Source organism: Acipenser ruthenus, chromosome 26, assembly GCF_902713425.1.
Source record: "Acipenser ruthenus chromosome 26, fAciRut3.2 maternal haplotype, whole genome shotgun sequence".
NCBI lineage: Eukaryota > Metazoa > Chordata > Actinopteri > Acipenseriformes > Acipenseridae > Acipenser > Acipenser ruthenus.
This window is the reverse complement of record NC_081214.1, coordinates 7,016,799-7,029,129: the sequence shown is the minus strand read 5'-3', so window position 1 is coordinate 7,029,129 and position 12,331 is coordinate 7,016,799. Positions and strand designations below refer to the sequence as shown.

Sequence of the window (12,331 nt, the reverse complement as noted above, 5' to 3'; positions counted from 1 at the left end):
GCTGTGAGTTTGCTTTCATCAGGAGAATGCACTCTTGCACATCTATCCCCAGTTGGAGGGTTTGCTAATGAAGACTGCAGGCTCCCTCTCCCCCCAGGTGCTGGGTGAATCAGCCAGAAAAATATCTGAGGCATCTTCATTACAATCTGTCTGCTGGTTGCCAGATGACCCTGAACTTGTTAAAGTGGAGTCCGTGTGTCTATGGCTCTACCAGAGCCTCATTAAGCGACAGAATTTCAGCAATGTGGCTGCTGGCTCTTTGGCAGAGACGCATATGACACTCTTAACATGACTCTGTCCGCAAGACTAGGGCAGAGGGGATTTGTTAAATCTGTGTGTGGTTTGTGGTGTTGTGGGCTTGGTTCTGACCTAGTACTGAAGCACACTAAAACGGAACTGTAGGGATAAGAAACTACTATATGTACTGTATATAAAATCTATGCATATACATATCCACAATGTATATTATTCTTTGTTTATTTAGCAGACGCCTTTATCCAAGGCGATTTACAGAGTCTAGGGTGTGTGAACTATGCATCAGCTTGTACAACTATTTACAATTATATATATTAGGCTGTGTGGTCCAGTGGTTAAAGAAAAGGGCTTGTAACCTGGAATATATATATATATATATATATATATATATATATATATATATATATATATATATATATATATAAAAATAAATAAATTTTGTACAACTGAGGATATTCTGGTCAAGTTTGTATCTGGTAATGAGATATGACTGACAGTCAAACAATGCTGTAATCTGTTCCTGTAATTTCACTTTCTTTCATAATCCCTAAAGGAGCAGTGATGGGTGTTGGAATGGCTGCCTGGTGCTGATGGGGCCCCTATTATTATTTTATTTGTATTTATTTCCCTCAGGTGCGGCAGAGCTCGAGACAGGGAGTGAGCAGACAAGCCCTGGAGGTGCAGAGGTGTGAGGAGATCCTTAACAAACTGGTCAAGTTCAGATTCAGCTGGCCCTTCAGGTGAGAGGGATCACGAGGGGAGTGTTACCAGCACTTATTTTAAAATATTTTCCAAGGTGATTAATTTAAAAGGTCTGTCTAGATACGGCAAGATATTTGATTGGTATTGACTCCCTACTCTTACCTAATCTCCACCCCCCCACCCCCCCCAGAGAGCCAGTATCTGCAGAGGAAGCAGAAGACTACCTGGAGGTGATCTCTAATCCCTTGGACTTCCAGAGCATGCAGCGCAAGTGTGCGAACCGGGAGTACCGCCACGCGGCAGACTTCGTGGAGGACATGAAGCTCGTCTTCTCCAACGCTGAGCAATACAACCAGCCTGACAGCCATGTCCTTTCCTGCCTGACCAAGACGGAGCAGTGCTTTGTGGACTTGCTGCACAAACACCTACCGGGCCAGAGCTACATGCGTCGTCGGCAACGCAAGAGGGTGAGCGACACAAGCAAGCAGGAGGAGGAGGAGGAGGAGGACGAAGAAACAGAGGAGAGCGAAAAGGAGGACAGTCACAGAACTCGGAATAGCAAACAGAACAGCTCGGCACGCAAGCAAGGGCGCAAGGACAACGAGGAGGATGACAGCGAGCAGGAGGACAGCAGGAAGACTCGGCACAGCAAGCGGACGGGCTCGGCACGCAAGCGGTATGAGGAGGTGGAGGAGGAGGAGAGTGAGCAGGAGGACGGCCGCAAAACTCGGAAAAGCAGGCGAACCAACTCGGCTCGCAATCAGAAACACGACGAAGAGGAGAGCGACGCTGAACAGGAAAGCAGGAAAACACGGCACAGCAAGAGGACAAGCAAGAGAGGGAGAGACGAGGAGGAGGAGAGCGACGGGGAAAAGAAAAACCAGCAACATTCCAGAAGGCGAAGACATATATTATAAATCCTTTTTTTTTTTTTTTTAAATCCTTTGTTGGAAACTTATACCTGACCACCCGACTTGGATTTTTTTTTTTTTTTGATAATTCTTTATTTTCCTTGTTTTTGTATTTTGTAGAGCTGCTGATTTATATTTGTATCTAATGTTTTCTTGGACTGTTCAGGAGAGTCGGTTAATTCATTAAATGCACAGGGTTGGATATTCGGAGCTCCTATACAATGTCTTTGTATTTGTAATTTTTTCTGCCCTGAGAGTGGAACAGAATTTTTTTTGGGGGGGGGTTGGCAGGCATAGGAGCTTTTTTAATACTTTGAGTTTTACAGCTGGTTGGGATGGGGGCACCCCTCTTTTTGCCATCAAGGGTATCCTGCCTCCTTTCCAATACAAGGGTTCTGCTTGTATATCGTCATGTTAAATGTGTAAGTTTGAGTTCAGAGAGGTGACGTGCAGTGCTGCAGCCCTCGTACAGACTCTACAAGCAACATCAGCATCTCTAAGGGCTTGCTCGTCGGATCCGTCCTCTTGCCCACTGAAACTGGTGGTGTAATTGACGTGGTGCTTGCAAACTGTTCAGGTGTACACTCGTTCAGATCCACGCCTCCGTGTGAGGCAGGGGTATTTTCACGTGTGAATCTGTATCTATGCTCTTGAGTTGGGAACGGAGATAGGAGGTTTTTGGGGTCAGGAAGTCTGACTTTTTATAGCAATTTTTTGAAGCAATTTTTACATGTAGTTGCCATTTCCAAGCAATGTCCTATGTGCAAGCAACGGTGTGAGCAAAATTGAGGTGAAGATTGCTTGACCATGTGAAGTTGGCAGGAGAAGAAAAAAAAAGGAAAAAAGTTGGCACTTTTTTGTTTTTAAAACAAAACCCTTTCTATAGTAAAAAAAAAAAAAGCAGCCATGTGTCTTCCATCTCGGCTTTTGCCAGCAGATGTCGCTGTTGGTCTGCAATGTTTTTTTTGAAGTCCTCTCTTCAATACTGAAGATTTTATATTAGGGTTATAGGAGGCAAGTTGGTGGTGTGTGTTGACTTAAGGATCCTACCGTGGTTAGAGAGATAATCGGGCCCTTACTAGTGTGTCTGTTTAGCAACCTAACCAGCTGTAGTGCGGTGACTTCACCTGCCAGCTCTGTGGTAGACCAGTGTAACAACGTTTAAAACTAAATACATAAACAAAACCCCTCAACTTGCACCTTTTCTGTTGGTTAGTTTGTTATGCAGATGTTTTGAACTAAGAAAAAAAATAATCCTATTTGTGAAATCCTTTTAATAAAAGAAACAGATGGACACAATGTTGTACAGAAGACATGTTTTTTTGTAATACCACCTCTTTTGTGCTGTTTTGATCTTGGCTGGTGTTGTACAGAACTACCCCATAGAATTGTACAGAACTTGTCAGCCTCCCTCCCCTTCTCCCTTAAGTTTATGTACCAGTGAAAAGACTCCTAGGTTTATGAAATTCTCTCCCTCCCTCCTCCCCCCCACTCACATCCACCTGTGATTCCTCTTCTCCTTTTCTGCAGCTCTGTATAGTTTTGTGTTCAAGAAAGAACAAATACAAAAAAAAAAATCAAGTTTTTCAATTTATAGCTCTTACAGAAAATGTGTGCCCTCTGCTGGGGAGGGTTATTATTTCAAGGGTATAACAGATGGCTGTCCTCTCCCTTCTTTCCTATAACCCCTCCAGACTCCTAGTTATAATTTTTTTCCCCACTTTATTTGAAAATGACCCCCCCCCCCCCCTTTTTTAGTAAAGGAACAAGTCTGGTAGATTATTTTTACTTTTTGGGGGGAGGGGGGGTGGGGCTTGGCTTGTATTAAAGACACATTTTTAATAAAGAATATGCATTTGAGTTTGTAGGTTTCTGCTTTTCTTTTGTGATCCTGTGAGATTTGTATTGCCCTGTCCACACTGCCATCTTGGAGTCTGCCTTTAATAAAGTATTATGATTTTATTTTTAAATAAACTCCTTACCTACTGTTGCTTCCTTGTGCTGTCTGTTTTTATCATACTTTGGTTTTTATAATACATTCCTGTTTGGATGCTCTATAAAGTTACTGCTGTATTGAAGGATGTACGTGTGTCTTTGTGAGAATGCAGCCTACTTGAAATACAGTATCACACATCGGCCATCATGCTGCATGTTGGGTCCCTTAGCCAGTCCTGTGGTCCTGCGGCTTGCTGATGCATTGTCTATTCAGTTTTACACCAAAATATAATTATTGGGAGTCTTTACTACACAAGTAGACTGGCCTTCTCTGTGCTTTGTCATTTAATGGTGTTTTTCTACTGTTAAACATTTCACAAGAAGTTGCATGCTTGCTTCAAGGATTTATAAGTGAACAAACTTACTCAATGTGATTTTTAAACCACATGGGGGCACTACACCAACATTGCTATTGTAGATGTTCAAGGTTATTGGTTGGAGTTTGGGAGGAGGAATGGTGCTGGAAAACCGTCAACAGTATGATTCCAACTTTCAGATAGACATCGGGTCCCATTTTACAATCAATTTACACCTTGTTTCGTTCAATTTAATGTTGCAATTGAGAAACTAACGACTGAAAAGTTGATAGACTGAAATACAAGACTTTCAAATGATGGTATTTTGCACCACAAATTAAGCCTGTAATAAAACCAGAAGCCGATTGCATCTGTCATAATAAAGCAGGGCTTGCTGTACAGTATTTAATGGTAAAAGTTTATAGAATATCAACCCAAACGTGACGGGGAAATGCTGACAAATTATTGCTAAACGTTTTCAAGTTATTTATGTAATATACATAACCTTTGGTTTTAAAATATTATTGACAGTGAACATCCCAGAAAGGATTCAGTCAAAAGATTATAGATAACTTGCATAATCTTGGCTTGCACCATATGCAATTCCAGCGTCAGACTGGACTATGACAGGTCTGAATCTGATGCAGTATCTGTGGCCACCACAGCAGAGATTACACAGTAAATGTGTTGGCATTACAAACATCTCCATGTTGTTGTCAAGCATCCAAATACAGAACGATACAAGAGGCCATACATGGGACTGGAAATTGGCTGTTTCTTTGCGTGGGCTACTGTGCTGCACATGGTGAAGATTGTGTTTGGAAGAGAGGATTCCTGTGGGCCTGAAACATGCATAAACTTAGTGCACAGGCCACTTCCACAAAGCATTTCTCGATACCTGTCTGCTGCCTCCAGTATAATTATATTTAAGAAAACAAAGAAAATGTTTATCTTGTAATAATTTAGACCAATTAATCTGATTTCTTAAAAAAATGTCCCTGTTACAATCAACCAGCTTGCAATGGGACTGCTTTATAGACTACAATTGTTACGAATCGACCATCTTACTGCAGACGGGGAGCAATCATAGGAACAGCAGAGACAGTGATCAGGACAGTGAGAAGTGAATGCACTTACCTGTGAGTCACCAAACACCAGCAGTCCTGTCCTTGAATTCTGTCTTATTAAAACATTACCATTTCTTGCACACTTGTGTTCAAATTGGATCTAATAGATAATTATCTATGTAACACAATTTTTGTTCCTGGGTAGTAAGTGTTATTTCCTAATTGCTTATGCCTCAAAAGTATAGAAAATGGCTATTATTCCCCACAAACTTTGCTTTTGTGACCAGGACAGTGATATTTTGAAATTTACCTATTTCCAATGAGAAAACGGGCAAATTTGTGTTTTTTCGTTCACATAAAGTCAGAAAAAAACAACATATGAATCCAAATTAACATGTATTTATACTAAAGTAATACAAAAATGACTACAAAATATTTAGAAGTGAGTAGTTTTTCGAGATTTACGATTATACTGTAAATCACTTTCACGAATCAGTCCCCAAATGTAGTCTCGCATCATGTTCTCGTTATACTGTCCTTGGTAGCGGCGTTCAAAGTCCAGTATATCCTGGTGGAAGCGCTCGCCTTGCTCCTCCGAGTACGCTCCCATGTTCTCCTTGAATTTATCAAGATGAGCATCAAGGATATGGACTTTGAGGGACATCCTACAGCCCATTGTGCCGTAGTTCTTCACCAGAGTCTCAACCAGCTCCACATAGTTTTCGGCCTTGTGATTGCCCAGGAAGCCCCGAACCACTGCGACAAAGCTGTTCCAAGCCGCTTTCTCCTTACTAGTGAGCTTCTTGGGGAATTCATTGCACTCCAGGATCTTCTTTTATCTGTGGTCCGACGAAGACACCGGCTTTGACCTTTGCCTCAGACAGCTTAGGGAAGAAGTCTTGAAGGTACTTAAAGGCTGCCGACTCCTTATCTAGAGCTCTGACAAATGGTTTCATAAGGCCCAATTTGATGTGCAGTGGTGGCATCAGCACCTTCTGGGGGTCCATCAGTGTCTCCCACTTGACGTTGTTCCTCCCCACAGAGAACTCTGTCCGCTGTGGCCAGTCCCGTCTGTGGTAGTGCGCCTTGGTGTCCCTGCTGTCCCAAAGGCAAAGATAGCAGGGAAACTTGGTAAAACCGCCTTGGAGACCCATCAGGAATGCCACCATTTTGAAGTCTCCTATGACCTTGATGCCATCTCAGAAAAATGCAGATATGTATCCACTTAGGCAGCTGGAACTAAACTGAACTGGCGAGCTTAAGGCCCCTGTATTTATACTACTATTTATATTACTGGAAAGTTCTAGAAAGTTCTAGAAGTTACTCCAAGTTTACTCAGCACTGAATCTATCTGGAATGTTCTGGAAAATAGGTAAATTTCAAAATATCACTGTCCTGGTCACAAAAGCAAAGTTTGTGGGGAATAATAGCAATTTTCTATACTTTTGAGGCATAAGCAATTAGGAAATAACACTTACTACCCAGGAACCAAAAAAATTTCAATAAAAAATTGTTACACGGTGTAATGGATTATTAGGAGCGGTGGCTCTTTGATACAAGGGAGAAGCACACCTGTGCTGCAGACATGCAGCAATGTAAATTGCACCTGAGCTCCGCTCCTCCCTGCACACCTGCCTGCCTGTGCGCTTGCCTGCTGCAGTGATGGGAGGAGGTCATGGATAGGGGCCCGCCATCCCTGCACCTGCCAGCAGGTGGGATCCCAGCTTTACCACGCCCCTGGTATTGACCTCGTTCCACCTGGCACGGGTTCAAGCAGCTGACAGCTGGAAAGCCCCAGATTAATCAAAACCCATGCTTGCTTTATCACAAGAGATCTGGAGCTAAATCAACTTTACTGATTTTATTGAGTCTTTATACTTGTGTAATTTATGCCCCAATCAGGTTCCAAGTTCTGGTCAAGATCCTATGGTAGATACCATTAGATCTCATATCTGAACACTAGCATTGTAACAGCTACATGCACCTTTGCTGTGCAAGTTTCACAAAAAAAAATCCAAAATATTGTTTAAATCTGGTTTAGTTAAGTGATGAAGCTACTCTCATGTAATAGAGAGTTATCTTAAAGAGACACTGATCACCACATGGAGGACTGCTCCCAAGTGGAGGTTTAGCAAGCCTGGGCCCAATGGTGGACCATATCGAGTTTACAAGAGTGCACCTGGGCTTCTAGGAATCTTGTGGAGGTTGATGAAGGTAGTGGGGGTAAACAGGTAGTCCCCAAGGGCATGACAGAGCAGGAGGGGTCTTTATCCTCAAAGAAAAAGAATCTATCAGCATCAGGCAATTTCCCTGTTAAATGCGGAGGGTCAGATATTCTTCAGCACTGTGGCACAAAGGTTGACTTGACTTAGAACCATGGGAGGTTGCACCATCTCCCCACTCATCTTTACCATGGCAATGGAAGTCATTATTAGAGCCACAAAACGGGTAGTGGGAGGAGAACAGTGGCTTCTGGCCACCGTTTAGAGCAGTGGTACTCAACTCTGGCCCTCGAGATCAAATCCAGTTCTGGTTTTTACTCCAAGCAGGTTCTAATGTAGTTAACTGAACCTGCTAAGCTGCAATTAACTAATTTAGGACCTGCTTGGATTAAAGACCAGGACTAGAATGGATCTCGAGGGCCAGAGTTGAGTACAGCTGACTTAGAGCATACATGGAGGACATGACCGCCGGAGGCTGTGTGGTTCAGTGGTTAAAGAAAAGGGCTTATAACCAGGAGGTCCCCAGTTCAAATCCCACCTCAGCCACTGACTCATTGTGTGACCCTGAGCAAGTCACTTAACCTCCTTGTGCTCTGTCTTTCGGGTGAGACGTAATTGTAAGTGACTCTGCAGCTGATGCATAGTTCACACACCAGAGTCTCTGTAAGTCGCCTTGGAAAAAGGCGTCTGCTAAATAAACAAATAATAATAATAATAATAATGACTACAACGGTCGCCGGCACCAATCGGTTACTTGGCAATCTAGCAGATGACATCAGATAGGCACGTACGCAGTTCAAGCCCACCAAGTCGAGAAGCATCTCCATCATCAAAGGCAAAGTGGTGGATAAGGTGTTCTATATGAAATGCAAGACCATTCCAATAAGGTATGAGGTTTCCCACCTTGATTAGTCCATACATTAGGAGTTCCAGCGTCGCCGCTGATGCGCCAGCTTCTTATCAGGATCAGAGTGTATGAAAATGAGTGACAAAACACTGTACAGCTTTTACTGCTGTAATGAGAATGCTATGGGTGATAAAGCCTGGGCTAAAGATGTTTACAGCAGGCAGCTAGAACAGGAGATGAGCTGAGTTGCAGATCACGCAGAATGATTGCAAACATCTTAAAAAGGTTCCGGGACATTAAAAAAGAACAGCTTTGAAACTTTCATTTGAAGCCGCTTGTCTCCTATTTCAACTGCATGCAGTAAGTGGAGAGTGATGATAGCTAACATGTTAACATGTCCGACCCTGCCACAGTACTCCCTTTATATAGTGTACTGTATGGGGCTCACTGTCCTACCTCTACCCCCTTACCCCCTACCCCTACCCCCTTACCCCCAAACCTCCCTACCCCCTATCCCCCTACCTCCTTACCCCATACCCCCTACACCCTACCCCTCCTACCCCTTACCCCCTACCCCTCCTACCCCTTACACCCTACCCCTCCTACCCCTTACCCCCTACCCCTCCTACCCCTTACCCCCTACCCCCTTAGACATTGTATAAGTCTGCTTTCTTAATTATTTTATTGCTTTTATTTAATCCATCAAAGCATTTTTTATCTTATGCCCATGCATGTATCTTATGCCCATCCCAGTATGCAGATAACAAACAGAGTGGACCGTGTCAAACAGCACGTGTCTAAATATGTTATGCTTTTAACAAACTGCACAACATTGTGAAATGCCACTGAAATGAAATGGACTTGGATTTTGCCTATTGCAGGGAACGTCTGTAAATAACTTCTCAGTTTTATCAATAATGACAGAATTCCTTCACAGAAAGCAGTGGCTGATTGCATTTGGAAGTGAAGCAAATCAGTCCCAATGTTATGTTTTGCTTTATCCTGCCAGTGCTGATCTTTCTTTCAAAGTGTCTCTCCCTTTTTTCTGACACACCCTGACACTGCTGGCAATATCTCAGCCTGCAGCTTCTGAAAGGTGTTGGCATTTGAAACATTCCCATTCTTATCAGACAGGGAGAGGGTCTGAAGGTGCAAAGTGCCTGTAGCCAAAACTAATTTAGCCTGAAGAGTTCTGTAATCAGTGTGTGTGTGCGTGTGTGTGTGCGCATGCGCGTGTGTGTGTGCGTGTGTAGCTCTGTGGTTAGTTATAGCAAGTGCAGGGCTGCAGTGTGGAAGCAGTGGGTTTCAGTAGCTCTGTGGTTTGTTATTTAAAGTGCAGGGCTGCAGTGTGGAAGATGACAGGTTTGAGTAGCTCTGTGTTTAGACAGAGATGAAGGTACTGCTGCCTCCCAGCCCCTCAGCTATAACTGCAAAGCTGCATTTTACCCTGGCGTATTTAACAATTGTGCTTTCCATACATGACCCACAGTAGGAGCCACCTAATCCTATTTTTAAACACACACACACACACACACACCTGCTCTCTCAGCAAAAGTAGACCCCAGAGAATTAACCCCTATATCATGAAGGGCAGCGAGACAGTAACTAGCCTTGTATGTAAACTGTGTGTGTGGTACACATTGTTAGAAAGTGGATTAAAAGTCCTGCTGGCTTTCTGCCAGGCGTCTGAAGCTTTTAAACAGATCCTGTGTTTAAAAAGCACGTCCCGCAGACTGCTGTGTGTCTGTCAGAGCGACCGGCAGCCGGACCGGCAGCCTGTGTCTCTGCACTCAGCAGACTGCCAGCACAGCCAGAAATGCGCTGAGCTGAGCTGTGATTATTATTATTATTATTATTATTTACTTATTTATTTATGTATCTATGTATTTATTAATTAGTAGACGCCCTTACCCAGGGCCACTTACAATATACAAAAACTACATATCAAGAATAACTGTACAATTAAGAGCAAGATACAAAATACAATAACTACAGTCCTAATAAAAGCAAAAAAGAGTTGTGTTATATATATATATATATATATACATACACACACACGTACCGGCGCTGTATATGTAATTAGTGTTACAAAGGCTTCAGGAAACTACTTCTGAGAGATGTTAGAAACGACTCTTTTTAAAATGGGTTTACGCCACAGAAAAATGCATTTGTCCAAAATGCTTGGAGAGAGAATTTCTTTCTTGCCAGTTCCCCTTGGATAAAGAGGATTCCTAAATATTTTAATTTTTGTTTACATTTTTATAAACCCAAACACTGATTTTCGGTTATGAACAAATTAATACAAACAACAACACATAACCCAACAAGCTACAAAGAGCTGAGCATCGTGAAGGCGCAATATCAACCCAATCTAGTACGGTAGATTACATAACACCCCCTGCGGTCTGATCTAGGTATTGAGGAACAGCTGTTGGACACCATTTGCAGGAGAGGTGAGGAAATCCAGTGAATCTCTGTTCTGAGACAACTGTCCACACTGAACAAGGCAGAGCCTGTGGGAGATGGCACTTGGAGGAATTCAAAGTCTTCCAAATATTCCCCCACTTATCTGGGAATGTGACACTGCTCTGTCTCGTCCACACGCTCTTTCTCCTTCTGCTAGACTGTTAGACCGATGTCTTGCTGACACTGCTGGTTGAGGGGTGTCTAGGCTCTTATTGAGGAGGCCTCGAATAATGGCAAAAGTCTCAACGGTCATGTTAAAATACACTCTATACTATAAGAGACCTTGACCAGTGGAGCCTCCCATTGGAATAGCATGTGTATCCGAGTGTATTACCCTGAATAAACAACAGCAGACCACAGCATTAACAGCAATGGCAATGCAATGGATTGGGGACAGTACAGAGGTCCCGCTATTATACCGTAATGCTGAGACATGTTGCCAGTTTTTGTATTGATTTATCCCAGTGGTTAAACATGCACCACTTCTCTCAATGGTAGTCTCATACCATTGTGGCTGCCCTTGTGCTGTCAAAGGCTCTTAGAACAGAACCATTGACACTGTCATGCCAGGGCTGCATTGCCATGTCACGTTCAAAGGGATTTCTCCACTCCATTCCCTACTGAACTCTGGTGGAGGTGCAAGCCATGAAATGCTCCAAGGTGAAGGGTCAGGAAACAGGGGTCATGTGACATGACATGACCCCCTCAGGGCCTGCTGCCTGGCTGCCACGCGCCATGTGACCTTCGATCCCCACACTGGCAGCCAATGAGAGGAGCCACCATCCTGTCCGCCTATCATTTCGTTTCTTTTTTCAGTGCCAGACAAATATTGACTCTGTGCCTTCACCTCCATTTCGAAACATTTCAAAGGTCTGTTATCTCCTTGGGTAAACAGCTGGGGGGTTATCTAGCAGCAGGTAGCAGTACCATTTGTTTTTTAACATGTGGTATTTATGACTGATTTTCCCAACATCATTTTAATAGCTTCAGGGTCAATTTCACTATTACCCTCATCATTGTGCACTTGAGCTTTTATTACAAATACATTTTCTTAAGTGCGCTTTCCTTACAGGATAGAGAAGAGTTCACTTTCCAGTTAGAACTCAGCACACACACAGTGCCATCTAGCTTTACTGATACTGTGGGACAGGGAAAGGGAGTGTCACAGAATAAAACATCTCTTCTGCAAGGGACACTCTGTCCCACACACACATATCTCTAGGGGACCCTAATACCCGTGCACCATCATGGAGGAGATAGCTGCTCTATAGCATCGTGCCATCACAGTACAAAAGTTACTTAAATGTTGAACTACACGATGATGGCGGGGGCTGTGAAAGGAGCACCCAAGCAGTCTGAGAAGCAGTCTCTAATGCACAGGCAGCTCTGGAGATACATGCTCAAGGTTTTGTGGAACATATGCCCTCAGCTTAAAGCTTTCCTGCAATCATTTTTAATTTTACGCTGCACTATGTCCTGGGTGTCGATTTACTACATTTTTCCATAGTTTCACCTCGTGGACTGTCTACTGCATCAGAAAGAAAGCAGACCTTGTCTGTTTATGTTCCCC

The 12,331-nt window shown here is 43.3% G+C and overlaps 1 protein-coding gene across 2 annotated transcripts in view; it reads left to right on the top strand.

Moving 5' to 3' along the window:
- The window catches only part of LOC117430716 (tyrosine-protein kinase BAZ1B-like), a 29,119-nt gene extending 25,261 nt beyond the window's left edge, over window positions 1–3,858 (top strand). For both annotated transcript variants that reach the window (XM_059000755.1, XM_059000756.1), the window contains 2 exons: window positions 889–995; window positions 1,148–3,858. In XM_059000755.1, coding sequence (XP_058856738.1) covers window positions 889–995; window positions 1,148–1,874 — 834 coding nt within the window. In that variant the 3' untranslated portion in view covers window positions 1,875–3,858. The remainder of the gene's footprint in view (window positions 1–888; window positions 996–1,147) is intronic.
- The last annotated feature ends 8,473 nt before the right edge of the window (window positions 3,859–12,331 follow it).